Source organism: Oncorhynchus tshawytscha, linkage group LG01 (assembly GCF_018296145.1).
Source record: "Oncorhynchus tshawytscha isolate Ot180627B linkage group LG01, Otsh_v2.0, whole genome shotgun sequence".
Taxonomy (NCBI): domain Eukaryota; kingdom Metazoa; phylum Chordata; class Actinopteri; order Salmoniformes; family Salmonidae; genus Oncorhynchus; species Oncorhynchus tshawytscha.
Window position 1 is genome coordinate 54,550,801 of NC_056429.1, and position 15,024 is coordinate 54,565,824.

At 45.9% G+C, this 15,024-nt stretch overlaps 1 protein-coding gene across 5 annotated transcripts in view; it reads right to left on the reverse strand.

Annotated features, from left to right (window-relative positions):
* Nucleotides 1-15,024, reverse strand: part of LOC112253203 (EMAP like 4) — an 81,945-nt gene that overhangs the window by 19,291 nt on the left and 47,630 nt on the right. For 3 of the 5 annotated variants that reach the window (XM_024425236.2, XM_042323162.1, XM_024425225.2), the window contains exons 3-10: nucleotides 11,205-11,346; nucleotides 8,010-8,150; nucleotides 7,637-7,662; nucleotides 5,692-5,727; nucleotides 2,723-2,846; nucleotides 2,342-2,491; nucleotides 1,613-1,682; nucleotides 599-709 (exon numbers count right to left, since the gene is read on the reverse strand). In XM_024425236.2, the coding sequence (XP_024281004.2) occupies nucleotides 599-709; nucleotides 1,613-1,682; nucleotides 2,342-2,491; nucleotides 2,723-2,846; nucleotides 5,692-5,727; nucleotides 7,637-7,662; nucleotides 8,010-8,150; nucleotides 11,205-11,346 (800 nt within the window). Of the gene's footprint in view, nucleotides 1-598; nucleotides 710-1,612; nucleotides 1,683-2,341; nucleotides 2,492-2,722; nucleotides 2,847-5,691; nucleotides 5,728-7,636; nucleotides 7,663-8,009; nucleotides 8,151-10,382; nucleotides 10,493-11,204; nucleotides 11,347-15,024 lie in introns of those variants that run through there. The other 2 variants (XM_024425244.2, XM_024425231.2) reach the window with 2 other exon arrangements.

The window sequence follows — 15,024 nt, forward strand, 5'->3', positions numbered from 1 at the left end:
CATAAAGCAGGCAGGACTAAACAATACTCTTTGAGTAGATTTGGCATAATGGTATCGACAACAGCATAAGATAACCTTCATTCAAGCTTTACCATTATTTGATAGGGAAAATCCACTGCTTAGTTAGACCTTTGATCACATAATGATAATGAATCACTTAGAATGTGTAATTGTGTTTGTTTGTATGGAAAATGGGTCACGGTGTGTTTGTCGGTTTGCGTCTGAAGGGAGCCAGACATTAAAAGCTGTGTTCCGGAATGTGCTAACTGAGGACAAAGAGAGAATAGGAACATTAAACTACTACTGATTAGAGAACCTATTGATGTATTCAAGACCGCAATAACACCCGTCTGGCCAACTAGCCTGATTATGAAAAGGCTCAGTCCAGAAACACACAGCACCTAGAACCCCAGAAGTGAGTAGAACCTCTAATCTAGATCCACTGGATGTGATGTGAGTGTGTGATCTATCAGATGCGTGATATGGACCCTTCCCAGACAGAATGGGGTTTCATATAATCTACTACACCAGTTCCCACAAATCGCATAATGACTAACACTTCCTGGATTATACCATTAGAGGTGCTACGGGTACCCACCGCCTTGGAGAAGGCCAGGGAGCCCACCCCTCTCTCAAACGTGCCCAGGCCGATGACCTGCAGGGTGGACAGGCTCACCGAGTCCCACACCCTCACGTGGGGCTGCAGCGGCTAAAGAGGGAGAAGAGGAGATACACATGATTTAACAAGCCATCACTGCAGCCAAACTCAGACACTATGGCTGCATTTGCAGTATACTCTTTTCACAGCATCCTTTCCTTGTTTCCTTCCCTTCACAAATCACTGGTAGGTGAGGAGGAGAAGAGAACACAAAAAAAAAATTGTAGATAAAAGGACTGGACAGATTCCCACCCAAATTGCTTTTCATCTATCACATCCTCTAAGATCAGTGGTCATGATGGAATGGGGGAAGGAGGTGAGGAAAGGAAGCCATTTAAAACAACTTGAGAAAGACTTTAACAATAGTCAGTGAGTGAGTGGTGCGGGATCCAGGCTGGGTGACAGGCAGGATACTCTTCTACAGAGTCGTTCCAGGAAGGTTAGAGGCAGTTTGGCATGTTTAGACCCAGAGAGCTTAAATATAATTAGTTGCATGAGCGCACTGATTGTCGGTGTGGTTGAGTAAATATGAAGCACCTGTGTCTGGGTCTGTGCCTGTCAAAGACGTGAGTGAGCCTGATTGTGCAAAACGCGAGCAGAAATACGATAACCGTACACAAGAAGAGACCTAGTGCAAACAAGGATTATGCTGTTCAACACAACCACAGGTGTCTCGCCGTATTCGGCGGGCTGGAATAAGACTACTAAACTCACTTGGAAAAACCCATGGCCTTACATAGGTGACATTTGAGCCCTGTGAATTGCCCATTGTGTGTGTGTGTGTGTGTGTGTGTATAGGAAAGAAAACAGCATCTGTGCTCTTAAATCCGGATGAACAAACATGTAATGTACATGAACAAAGAAATATCACACATGCGAACATACCATTAAAGGATTTAGCTAGCAAGAAGTCAGGGGGTTAGTAATGGGTGAGGTGGTGGGAGTGTGACTCACCCGGCCGTCCTTGTCCACTCCCGCAATCTGTCCCGTGGCAATGCGGATCTTATCGGGGTGAACGGCAAGGCTAGTGAGTTAAACGGAGAGCGAGACAGAGAGAGAGCAAGAGAAAATCATAGACGGATAGAAATGAGAGACAAAAACATGAATAGATTGTCAAACAAATAACATTTTTTATTGTTTTTTATGTCGTAAACTACCTCCCTATTGAAAACCCCTACAGTCAAAAACAATCCGTCGTAATGAGAGGAGTATGTCAGGTGTAAAATTAAGTTGAGAGGGAGCTGCTAGACTGAGATGACCCGTGGGCCTATCTGGCCCACAGTCTGATGGGAGGAAGTGAGGCTTTTCGTTTCAAACAAAGGCAGTTTTGAGTCAGGGTTCTGCCAGCACAAGGACTAATTTGTCTCTTCCACCCGGACAGAAGACGTGTATATCTCATTTGCATAGTCTTTATCTTAAGAGGCCTCTGAGAGGATGGAACCTGGAGACAGTTAAGCTGAACCATCGTGTCTGTGACAACTATTTGCTTAATCTACATTAAAAAGGTTTTGTAATGAAGTGTTTGTACATTATTCAGACCCTGGGGGACACATTGTTGTATCATCTGAATCTAGAGTATCTACTGTATGCAGAATACATAGCCCGTGATGGTGTGTATAAGGTACTGTAGGAATTCATTACCTGATACTACACAACGAAGGCTGACCAATACTACCAGCTCACCATTTGACACAGTCAGTGTGGCCAAGGTAGTGGCGCTGTGTTCTCTCCTCGTAGTTGAAGAGCACGACCACGGAGGCAATGAAGTATACACTCTCCCCTGTAGGGAGCAGATACACGTTGGCTCTGCAGTCTCTCCCCCTGTAGCCATACCTGACATAAGGACTCAAGGAACCACAACAGTATTCTCCTTTCCATCATCTGCCACGTGAAAACAACTGGACAGGTCAAAAGTGAAGACCCATAAGGCCTCCACCTTTTTGCTTTGGACATCTGTCTCCGAGCCCAGAGACCCACAGACAGACAAGAGGGAGAGACCGAAGGCCAGGGACACACGGAGTAACAGAGTGTTTGGGACCAGGCACCGCTAAGAAGAAAGGATACACCCACTCCAGTTTGAGTTTCTCCGGAGGCAGCTCTGTGCGCACGTCCTCATAGTTCTCCACGTCCGCGGGGATGAACATAGTGATGGGGCGACCTCGCATGAACATCTTGATGTAATCTCCCTCTGCGAAGGAGACGGACAAAACATTTTTTTTTTATAGCAAGCTATATCGCCATTTTGACTCGCTACATAGAGAGGAATTCTGGTAACACTAAACCCGTGCTTTTGCAAACACATTCAACATACAGTATTAGCACAGGTATAAGTATAAGCAGGTATAAGTACTTTCAAATACTATTTGAAAGTATTCAGGCAGGCTAGAGCAAACACTCAAAGAAGCAGGCCTGAGTAGTGGTAGTTCATGTTTCCCCTTAACAGAAAACCCTGTTACGGTAAAGCATTAAAAATGACTGTGGGTCAGACAAATACCTCTTGTTTAATAATGGTTCATATAGAGGAATGAGTCAGAGAGCGTAAGTGAGAGTGCATGACATGACTATAGTCCACGATATCTGCAGCGTGACTGCTCAACACCCTCCGCACCGTCACACACAACCACTTAGTGAGACGACAGTTTTAATGTTTTGATTTTTTTTTTTTTACATAACCTACAAAAGCCTTGAAAACCCTAACGAGTTCAGTTAGTGTGCTGCACGTGCTTCCCACTCATCCAGGGATGAGATACTGCATAGACCGAGATAGATATACAGATAGAGGGCGAGTCAGACAGAGAGAAGCGTCGGATGCCGTGCAGTGGAGCAAAGCAGCGAGTCAGCAACCCCAAACTCAGCTGGAATAAGAAAACGTGATGGGGGGATAGAAAAAAGAAAAGATAGGGGAAAAGAGAGCAAAAGGAGGGGGGTGAGGGGGGTAGATTAGTGGTAGACAGGGATCAGTGGAATGTGTGTGTTTCTACTCTCCTAGTGAGAGAGGACGAAAGGGAGATGGTTGGACAGGGGGCCAAACTTCACCATTGCTCACAAAATAGAGCGAGGGCTTTCTTCCAGTTTTCCCAGATTGAGGAGGAGCATACAGTAGACTCAAACTGAAGGGCCAGAATTCATCCCAGGACCTACCTAGTTATTACTAGTCAGAATGTACTGGTATCACTAAAGGCCAACACACTGCCTTGGACACTGTAATACGTTTAGCCATTGTCTGCAGTATTCTTCCTAACTAATCCATTCTCCCACTGCACAGTGCATTCGGAAAGTATTCAGACCCCTTCACTTTTTCCACATTACGTTACAGCTTTATTACTCTAAAATTAATTAAATTATTTTTGTCCCCCTCAATCTACACACAAATCCCCATAACCCCATAATGACAAAGCAAAAACAGGTATTCAGACACTTTACTTTGTTGAAGCACCTTTGGCAGCGATTACAGTCTCGAGTCTACTTGGGTATGACGCTACAAGCTTGGCACACCTGTATTTGGGGAGTTTCTCCCATTCTTCACTGCAAATCCTCTCAAGCTCTGTCAGGTTGGATAGGGAGCGTCACTGATCAGCTATTTTCATGTGTCTCCAGAGGTGTTCGATCGGTTTCAAGTCCGGGCTTTGGCTGGGCCACTCAAGGACATTCAAAGACTTGTCCTGAAGCCACTCCTGCGTTGCCTCTACCGTCGCCCCCAGTCTGAGGTCCTGAGCGCTTTGGAGCAGGTTTTCATCAATGATCTCTCTGTACTTCGCTCCGTTCATCTTTGCCACTGAAAAACATCCCCAGAGAATGATGCTGCCACCACCATGCAGGTTTCCTCCAGACGTGACACTTTGCATTCAGGCCAAAGAGTTCAATCTTGGTTTCATCAGATCAGAGAATCTGGTTTATCATGGTCTAAGAGTCCTTTTGGTGGCTTTTGGAAAACTGCAAGCAGACTGTCATGTGCATTTTACTGAGGAGTGGCTTCCGTCTGGCCACTCTACTATAAAAGGCCTGATTTGTGGAGTGCTGCAAAGATGGTTGTCCTTTTGGAAGGTTCTCCCATCCCCGCAGAGGAGCTCTGTCAGAGTGACCATCGGGTTCTTGGTCATATGCCTGACCAAGGCCTTTCTCTCCCGATTGCTGTTTGGCCGGGCAGCCAGCTCTAGGAAGAGTCTTGGGGGTTCTAAACTTCTTCCATTTAAGAATGATGGAGGCCACTGTGTTATTGGGGACCTTCAATACTGCAGAAATATTTTGGTACCCTTCCCCAGATCTGTGCCCCGACAGTCCTGTCTCTGAGCTCTACAGCCAATTCATTCGACCTCATGGCTTGGTTTTTGATCTGACAGTGATCTGAAATGCAGACACTGTCAACTGTGGAACCTTATATAGACAGGTGTGTGCCTTTCCAAATCATGTCCAATGAACTGAATTTACCACAAGTGGACTACTATCAAGTTGCAGAAACATCAAGGATGATAAATGGAAGCAGGATGCACCGGCTTTGTCATTATGGGGTATTGTGTGTAGATTGATGAGGAAAATGTTTATTTCATCAATTTTCAGAATAAGGCTGTAACGTTACACAACGGGAAAAAAGTCAAGGGGCCTGAATACTCTCCAGATGTACTGTGTCTGTGGTCAATAATGCCAGGAAATGGCTGAATTCGTTGAACTAGCTGAATTCCAGTCCAAAGTGTGTCTGTGGACACAACCACCTTCCTCACATGACCAGAAGCAACCTGCCTGAGCAAGAGTGGGACACTTTTAACCAGACGACACTCCGCTAAGTGGCAAAGGCGGGGCAGGGCATACTGGCACAGCTATGCCCTTTATGTCGGGCATCGCCTGATGACAATAAATGGAGGAGGGTGAGAAAGTAGAGGGAGGGGGGGATTGAGAGAGAGAGAGAGAAGAGATTATGTCTGTGTTTGACATGATAAAGAGAATGTCAGAGTTAGATAGACAAGCCAAAAAGCAGAGAGGGTGGGGCAAGCGCTCATCCCAAGGCTGGCAGCTCTCCTCGCTATCTGACAACTTACCTGCTTGGCTGTTTTTCTCACGGGTTGACATTTTGGCTGGTCATGAGACAGAAACAATGTCACTCACACACAACGATAGTACACATGGGAGAAGAGCTAGAATGATCTGAAGACAGCAACGATGACTAGTTGGGTCTACACAATAGGATGAAGGACTATGTGGAAGGAAAGGGGACATGTTTGGAAGGAACAACAAGACGCTATAAGGCTTTGAAATACAGCTCTTCTCTTACCTAAAAAAGCTACTCTCAAACCTACACAGTACAGCGTTTTCATAAGTCCAACGAGAGCACACTTTAGGGCTATATTGCATCCTGTTGTACAGCTGAATTAATAAACGATCTGGTTGTCAACAGATGTGCCAATTGTGTCGGTATACCGCAGTACACACAGTGGGGAGAGCAAGTATTTTATACACTGCCGATTTGCAGGTTTTCCTACTTACAAAGCATGTAGAGGTCTGTAATTTTTATCATAGGTACACTTCAACTGTGAGACGGAATCTAAAACAAAAATCCAGAAAATCACATTTTATTGCATTACATAAGTATTTGATCACCTACCAACCATTAAGAATTCCGTCTCTCACAGACCTGCTAGTTTTTTTAAGAAGCCCTCCTGTTCTCCACTCATTACCTGTATTAACTGTACCTGTTTGAACTTGTTACCAGTATAAAAAGACACCTGTCCACACACTCAATCAAACAGACTCCAACCTCTCCACAATGGCCAAGACCAGAGAGGGTGTAATGACATCAGGGATAACATTGTAGACCTGCACAAGGCTGGGATGGGCTACAGGACAATAGGCAAGCAGCTCGGTGAGAAGGCAACATGGGACTCCATGCAAGATCTCACCTCGTGGGGTGATGAGGAGGGTGAGGAATCAGCCCAGAACTACACGGCAGGACCTGGTCAATGACCTGAAGAGAGCTGGGACCACAGTCTCAAAGAAAACCATTAGTAACACACTACGCCGTCGTGGATTAAAATCCTGTAGCACACGCAAGGTCCCCCTGCTCAAACCAGCGCATGTCCAGGCCCGTCTGAAGTTTGCCAATGACCATCTGGATGATCTAGAGGAGGAATGGGAGAAGGTCATGTGGTCTGATGAGACAAAAATAGAGCTTTTTGGTCTAAACTCCACTCGCCGTGTTTGGAGGAAGAAGGATGAGTACAACCCCAAGAACACCATCCCAACCGTGAAGCATGGAGGTGGAAACATCATTCTTTGGGGATGTTTTTCTGCAAAGGGGAAAGGACGACTGCACCGTATTGAGGGGAGGATGGATGGGGCCATGTATCAGGAGATCTTGGCCAACAACCTCCTTCCCTCAGTAAGAGCATTGAAGATGGGTCGTGGTTGGGTCTTCCAGCATGACAACGACCCGAAACACACAGCCAGGGCAACTAAGGATTGGCTCCATAAGAAGCATCTCAAGGTCCTGGATTGGCCTAGCCAGTCTCCAGACCTAAACCCAATTGAAAATCTTTGGAGGGAGCTGAAATTCCGTATTGCCCAGCGACAGCCCCGAAACCTGAAGGATCTGAAGGTCTGTATGGAGGAGAGGGTCAAAATCCCTGCTGTAGTGTGTGCAAACCTGGTCAAGAACTACAGGAAACGTATGATCTCTGTAATTGCCAACAAAGGTTTCTGTACCAAATATTAAGTTCTGCTTTTCTGATGTATCAAATACTTATATCATGCAATAAAATGCAAATTAATTATTTAAAAATCATACAATGTGATTTTCTGGATTTTTGTTTTAGATTCCATCTCTCACAGTTGAAGTGTACCTATGGTATACATTACAGACCTCTACATGCTTTGTAAGTAGGAAAACCTGCAATATCGACGTATCAAATACTTGTTCTCCCCACTGTAGCTCTAGCGGTTCCATTACGCGGCGGGGGGTGACGAACTTAGAAGAGAGAGTATATTCACCTTGGCTGATCACTGGGTCTTTATGCCTGGACGAGAATGGAGAAATAACAATAAAGGTCAGACTGTGATTTGAGACTACAAAACAAGTAAAGGTTATCTGACAGCTGGGCCAATTTAACAGCGTTCTCTATTAGGGAGGGACTTTGGATGAACACAATATAGGGAATTAAGGGCCGATTCTTGGATGATATTACACTATCTGAAAAGGTACTCTCAAGCTAATGAATACCCCATAAACGAAATGCAGGCCAGTCTCACCTCTTAGTACAAAACATAGACCGGAATTCAATTATTGTGCATCACCGTACTTGCATTACACTTTCACACCTATGTTTACATCAGATTTGTGAAGCGCGTCCCATCAGCCACTCACTTGTCTGCGTTCTTCACCACCTTAGCCAGCAGTTTGGAGGTGGAAGCAGCCTTCACCAGCTTGTTCCTGCTCTCCTCGCCACTCTCCCAGGTACTACTCTGTGAACGCTCCATTCCCGTGCCCCGCTTCGCACTGTGACCCCTACACACACACACACACACACACACAGAGGGTACAGGGTGCACACAAAAAAATGAACAGTTTGTTTTATACCACAGAGACGGATAGAGAGGGGAAGAGAGAAAGACAGTTGGCTAGACAGAAAGAAAGCTGGAGTATGGATGAGTGCCATGGTGAGTTTCTTGAATTTGTTCAATTAGTAGAACTGTAAAAAGTGCATTTAAGTGTGCAACTGTGAACTACATTTTTTGGTTTGTTGCAGTTTTATGCCATATACATTAAAAGTACAGCCCAGAGCCTGAACCTGACCAGGCCACCAAGTGACCTGACAGGGAAAAGAAAAACTCTGTACCTTTAATGCACTTAATTCAAATGGAATTATTTCACTCATGGTACGCATCTTTTTAGGCTTAATCTGGACCTGAAACAGACTCGCACAAATGCAGAGATACAGATGCCTCAGGAGGTCCCCAGGTGAGTAGCAGGCAACCCTCAGGGGTAGAATCGATACCTGCTGATGTAGCCGGGCACACAGGGGAAAGCCCACCCCAGTCACAGGTTAGTACACACAGGCTGGCAGAACAAGTCAAACCCCTCCCCAGGCTTCAGCAGACAGTGGAGGTCAGTGAGTTTGGCTGTAAGAATCACACTGCAAGTAAAGTAAAGAATGGAAGGTTTGGAGAATGGCTAGAGCAGAGAGAGAACAGCAAGAGAGCGAGAGAGAGAGAGAGAGAGAGACGGGATTGTGAGAGAAAGAGCATGAGCGTGAAGAACATGGCGTTTTGTTCTACCTCCAGGGGGCCATAGTGACACTGAGGGGGCAGATAGGACTGGGGCTGAATGTTGGGGGAGCGGTGGTGGTTCAACAACGTTACACTGCTTCATTTACAGAGCCTGTACTCTCTCCTTATCTACTGTACGGTGAGGGAGAGACAGGGACAGGAAGGGAAAGACATCCAGACATCCTCTGCTTATTCTAACTGCCTGCATGGAATTTGGCGGGAAAATAACAACCTAGCCCGAACAGAATTTCTCCATAACACTACTACACGCACGCACGCAGTACAGTATCATTGCTCTACAGCAGATATGTAACGTACACAGAGTGTAGAAAACATTAAGAACACCTGCCCTTTCCATGACACAGACGGACCAGGCGAATCCAGGTGAAAGCAACTGTGGGAAGCATTGGAGTCAACATGGGCCAGAATTCCTGTGGAACGCTTTCGAAACCTTGTAGAGTCCATGACCTGACGAATGTAGGCTGTTCTGAGGCCAAAAGGGGGTGCAAATCAGTATTAGGAAGGTGTTCTTAATGTTTTGTACACTCTGTGTCTGTTGGTTAAAAGCCCTGAATGGTACACTCACATCTTCAAAAACAGGAACAGAAGCCCACTTGATACTTCCAATCCAACCAGAGGATTGAATAGCATGGGAAAGGACCATTTAAGAGGTAAATATCACCCTATAATACTAATCCCCGGAAAGAGCCCCGACTGTGCACTGCACTGCTTAGAAGCCTGGCCCATTTCAGATTGGGACACACACACACACACACTTGCCAGCGGATGAGTTTTCCGGGCTAATGTTCTTGGCACAGCAGCGGCCCTGACTAATATCCTGTCACTTGCCCAGTCTAATGGGCAACGATGGGTTCACGGGTACTCTTTGTGAAACTTAATTGGTTCTCAATGTTTCTGAGAATAATTTATATTGATCTGTGTTATGGGTAATGAGTGCGAAGGCAGTGCTTCGATTAGTGAGAGCAGTCGGTCTGGAGCGTGTGTGTTGGCGTGTGTGTGAGAGTCTAGGGCTGGTGTGTGTGTGTGTGTGTGTATGCATCCAAGTGGGTGTCCTGAATGGTACGAAGCACAGCTAGTACATGACAGATAGGGCCTCTCCTATTCCTAATGGAGAGAGGGCTCAAACTGTTACAGATGAGTGCAGAAGGGTCAAATGCTAACCATTCCTACTAGTCTAAAAGAGAAGTGATGCAGTTTGAGAAGCTACGGTCTGCAGTGGCGGAGTCTCTACAGGGAACGATAGCTGAAAGTACAGGTGAGAGACAGAGAAGAGAGAGAATAGGTTAATAACCAAAATGGGTTCAAAAATGAAAGCGATCTAAAGAAGCATGCCAACCAGTCAAAGGGTAAAAGCTAAAGTCATGAGCATTCAGAGTGTCGGAGGGCATTGCGTTGGTAAGGTGGGGGTGGGGGGGGGGCAATCGACGATCAGAGTGGGCATCTTAGGAACCTTTTGGCTGGGGAGGTGCCCTTGCTCTCCGGGGCCTGCCTTTGGGTCTGAGGGGGTGGGGTGAGGGGGGGTGGCTGGAGGGGGAGGGATGTACGGGGCTGGCAGGGGAGGGTTTATCGTTAGCCTGGTTGGGCCCCTCCTCCTTCTCCTTGATGCCCTCCATCTGAGGCTTGTCCTTTTTCCTCTCCGCTGTCTGACCGCTGTGGAGACAACCAGGGGGTCAACCAGAGGATAACCAAACAGCGGAACACAACCAGTGGAGACATGGGTACACAAACAGGTGGGATATATATAGGAGGACAAATAACAAAACACAGGGGTATACACGGACACCGTTGACGGTAAAATGATCCTAGATCTGGGCAACTTCTACCCTCAGCCTTCACTACTGGGAGACCTGCAAAGCCTCAACTTCCTGCATAGGCAGTGAATAGCTGAGGTCAGTATATTTGATTAATATCTAGTTACTCATCGAGGACGTGCTCAGCAATGCTTAGCCATAGGCTTAGCTACATGCTGTGACAGGTACTCCATCACTACGTCATTGTCCTGAAAGTACCAGGGAAGTGTATAGGCTTTATTCTGCTGAATCACTGCAAGATGCAAGGGAGAAAGTTAAACACGTGATCAACATTCAACAGTTTCTTTTCTGGGAGGAATTAATGTGGCGTTTCAAAGCAAAACAAAATATCAATACAGGCTCTGCAACAATGGCTGCCCATCTGATACAAGCAGGTCTAGAGTTGTGCAATGGTGTGTGTGTAGCATATGTAACTTTGTATGCGTGTGTGTAGCGTATGTAACTTTACGAGTGTGTAGTACCTCTTGGCAGCTGAGGAGAAGGTATCCTTCCTGGTGACGGAAACTGTGGAGCTGTCTCGGTCTCTGTGGCTGGGCTTGCGGCTGCTGGAGCTGCCGTTGGCGATGCAGGACATAGAGTAGGCCTCGCGCAGGGGAGTCTGGCCTACAATGGGCAGGAGAGAGCACAGTCAGAGGGGACAGTAAAACCTACCCAGTATATACAAGTAACTGCCAAAACACTTGAGCAAATGAAGGATACAAAGTATATTGAAGGCAGGTGCTTCCAACACAGGTGCGGTTCCTGAGATGATTAACCTTGTATCATGCTTAGGGTCATGTATTTTAAAAATGCCCAGTTGCCCATTATTTTGGCTACCGAGGCTAGAAGATCTGTGACTTTGAAAGAGGGTCTCAAAGGAGCATAGGGGGTTTAAATGGTGTGTGTGTCTCTCTCTCCGTCACCAGATCTCAACCCAATGCTGGATAGGCGCCCGAGACAGTGTTTTCCACCACCATCAACAAAACACCAAATGATGGAATTTCTTGTGGAAGAACAGTGTCACATCCCTCCAATAGAGTTCCAGGCACTTGTAGAATCTATGCCAAGGAGCATTGAAGTGGTTCAGGCGGCTCGTTGGCCCAACGTCCTATTATTAAGACACTTTATGTTGGCGTTTCCTTTATTTTGGCTGTTACCTGTACATCAGGATACAAATGGGAGGAAAGTTGATGTATGAGACCGAGAGAAAGAGAGCGAGACAGCGAGAGAGAAAGAGCACGTGAGAGAGAGAAGGAGACACTGTCTACTAGGGCTGACCCCAATTAGTCGACTGGTCGATAGGCTGTTGGTCGACCAAGATTTATTTTAGTCGAGGAGTAGCAAATACATGATTTATTTATTTTTTAACGGCACACGAGGTGCCTTTCTGATTCACACCCAGTGAACTAATCCATTGCAGAGGCTGAGACTAATGCGGGGCCGCGTGCATGGCACAGTCCAAGAAGGGGAGTGTGGCTAAAATGCAGGTCTCTCTCCAGAACGTTCTCTCTCTCTCCCCCGCCAATTTGTGCACTTTCATTGTTTCATAACTTCATTGTGTGAATTGTTTGCCTTGATTGTTAGTGTATATCAAGTCCCCATTGCATGCATCACCAGTAGTAGCCTACATTTACCGTTCATTCCTATCATTTCTACAATGTTTGTTTGGTTGTGGTCACTTCTGTTCATCCATTCACTATATTATTATTTCAGTCTTTTTACCGTTCTCATTGGCAGAGTGGTCATCGTTGTTTGCAGAGTGCACAACCTACGCTAAGTTTGGATTTATTTCGTTCCATTTACGAGTTTTGTCAATTTGGTCAGTCTTCTGTTTGGGGCACTACTGTCAATGTTGAGTAAGGACATGCACCTGATTACGCATAGAATTCGGACTATAGGCTACCTGGCCTGCTCGCAAATGTAGGCTTATAGCCTAAATGTGCCCATTTGGGGATTTGATGGTATTTCTGATAGACTTAACGCACCACCACTAATGACCTGTGGAGCTTTTCAAAGTAATCTTTTCTTCACCTCAAACAGTAAGCAAACAAAGTCTGTTTTTACAGCTGTTGAGAATGACAACAGTTCCTCAATTGTATTTGAAAACTATTTCTAGCCCTCTCCCTTTTCAGTAACCCTTTCAGTGTGAAAGGGAAAAACGGTCATGTTCCGATCCAGTGGAAACGTCATAAAATGAGTCTACCTGATGAGCTCATCCCTTTTGTGCTATATTTTATACAACATTGCAAGTTTGCTAGTGTGCGCTTCCTCTGGACCCAAGTTGATACAATGTTTCAAGTTCGCTGCAGACAGGCCATGCGTAGCCAATGCGATTAATAGGATATGTTCTACCTGCAGACTGCAATGTTTTTATTTGTTGTAGGCTATTCTTACTTAGTTGGCAATAGAAGTTACTTCTTTAGGCTTGTATCATTTTCATTTAGATTTGGATTAACCACATGACAATGACTTTGCGATACGAAGACGTTATTATAAATTAAATGAAACTGTTAGATGAAAATGTGCATATGAAGACCATAACAGGCACGCAGATTGGTAGAAATAGTAAGATAGAAATCGGGCGTTCCGCATGAGAAAGGTCGCCAACTCCTCGGGTAACCTATTCCCGGAAGCTTCAGGAGAGAAACTGTCTACAGCCATATATAGGGATTAAAGGGTGGGGGAGTGGTTGAACAACGGAGTATGAGATGATGACTGCTCAACAGACATGGTTGAAGAGTCTAATCCATGGGAGAACAAAGGAAAGATTAGAGAAAGCAGATGTAAAAAGCATAACAAACATCCTTCCTCCCAATGAAGCTTCTATGCCACTTCTGTAAAAGGCACAGACACAACGGTAGCGTTTGCCAGCCGAGAACACTTAGCACCTCTGAACAAAGTGGCGGACGTCATGTGCAAGCCAATTCTACATGTAGAAACGACCCAAAAATGTCAGACGCCGACGACGGGTGGTCCCCAAAACATACCGCACCGAAGGAACGGGCAGACACACAGCGTCACTCGGTGAGACATGTTTCCTCTCTACGATGTGTGGGGGGCAGGGTTGTTTGGGGGCACGTGGCGCCCCAGTGAAAGCCTGATTCCGTGCCAGTGGCACAAGGCCCAGTTTCACAGCCCATTACCCCCCCAAGCACAAACAGACACAGCATGGTGGAAGAGGTGGCCTCCCTACCCCATCCACCTGCCCCCACCACCTCCCTCCTCTCACCAGTCTCCCCCAACATCAAGACAAAAGACAGCCTGAGTGTGTTTGAGGAAAGACTGGAAATGCTGGTACACAAGGCCAGAGGAAGAGTCAACGAGTATAATGAGTGGTCAACCAAAATCAAACCTGTTCTAGAGACTTCAGAAAGTATTCACGCCCCTTTCTGAAACCATGTTTTCACTGTGTTATTATGGGGTATTTTGTGAATAATCTATTTAATCCATTTTAAATTCAGACTGCAACACGACAAAAACGTGGAATAAGGCAAGGAGTATGAATACATTCTGACGGCACTGCATATCAATAATGACTGATGCCTTGCGAGAGGGAGGGTCTTCATCCATCAACCTGGCTTCCTGATCTCATAAACCTGTTTATCTCTCCCATCGAAGCCATGTGATTGACAGGTTTGTGTGTCTGTGTGTGCGCGTGTGTGTGCACACATGCCTAGATGCATGCATAGGTCTGTAGAACTGGAGGATAGCCCCAAGCCAGAGTGTGTGTGTGTGTGTGTGTCTGCAGTGTTCATAGTGTCACAATTCATATGCCTTCATATGCCTTGGCTTCATCATTCATGATAATACATTATTTGGAAAAGAAAAAGATTTGGGGGAAAAAGGTGGAAAGAACGAGGGCTGGAAAGATAAAGATAGGGGGCTGGACAATGAGAGAAAGGGATACAGTGCCGGCCAATAATGCAAGTGATAGAGGGGAAAGAAAGACTGAACGAGAGAGGAAGATATTTCTGGGTCTTGAATAAGTTAAGCAGGAAGGGGCCGTGTGCCTGTGTGTGTGTGTGCCTGTGCCTGTGCGTGTGTGTGTGTGTGTGGCAGTGGAGGTTTGCATACTCTGAAGAGTTGGCTTTGAAGTCAGAGCATGGGTGTCTACAGAGAAACTAAACTGAACCATGTGATTTCCTTTGCTTCCTGTCTGCTTCAGTCCCAGATTACTGCCCACGCACCGAAAGAGCAGCACAACAGAGTTAAAGCACAGAAAGCTCTTCCACTGTACGTGCCAAACTGCCAATGCCATAACACATCAACTCCATAACCCCTAAATAACATCAGTCAATGTCA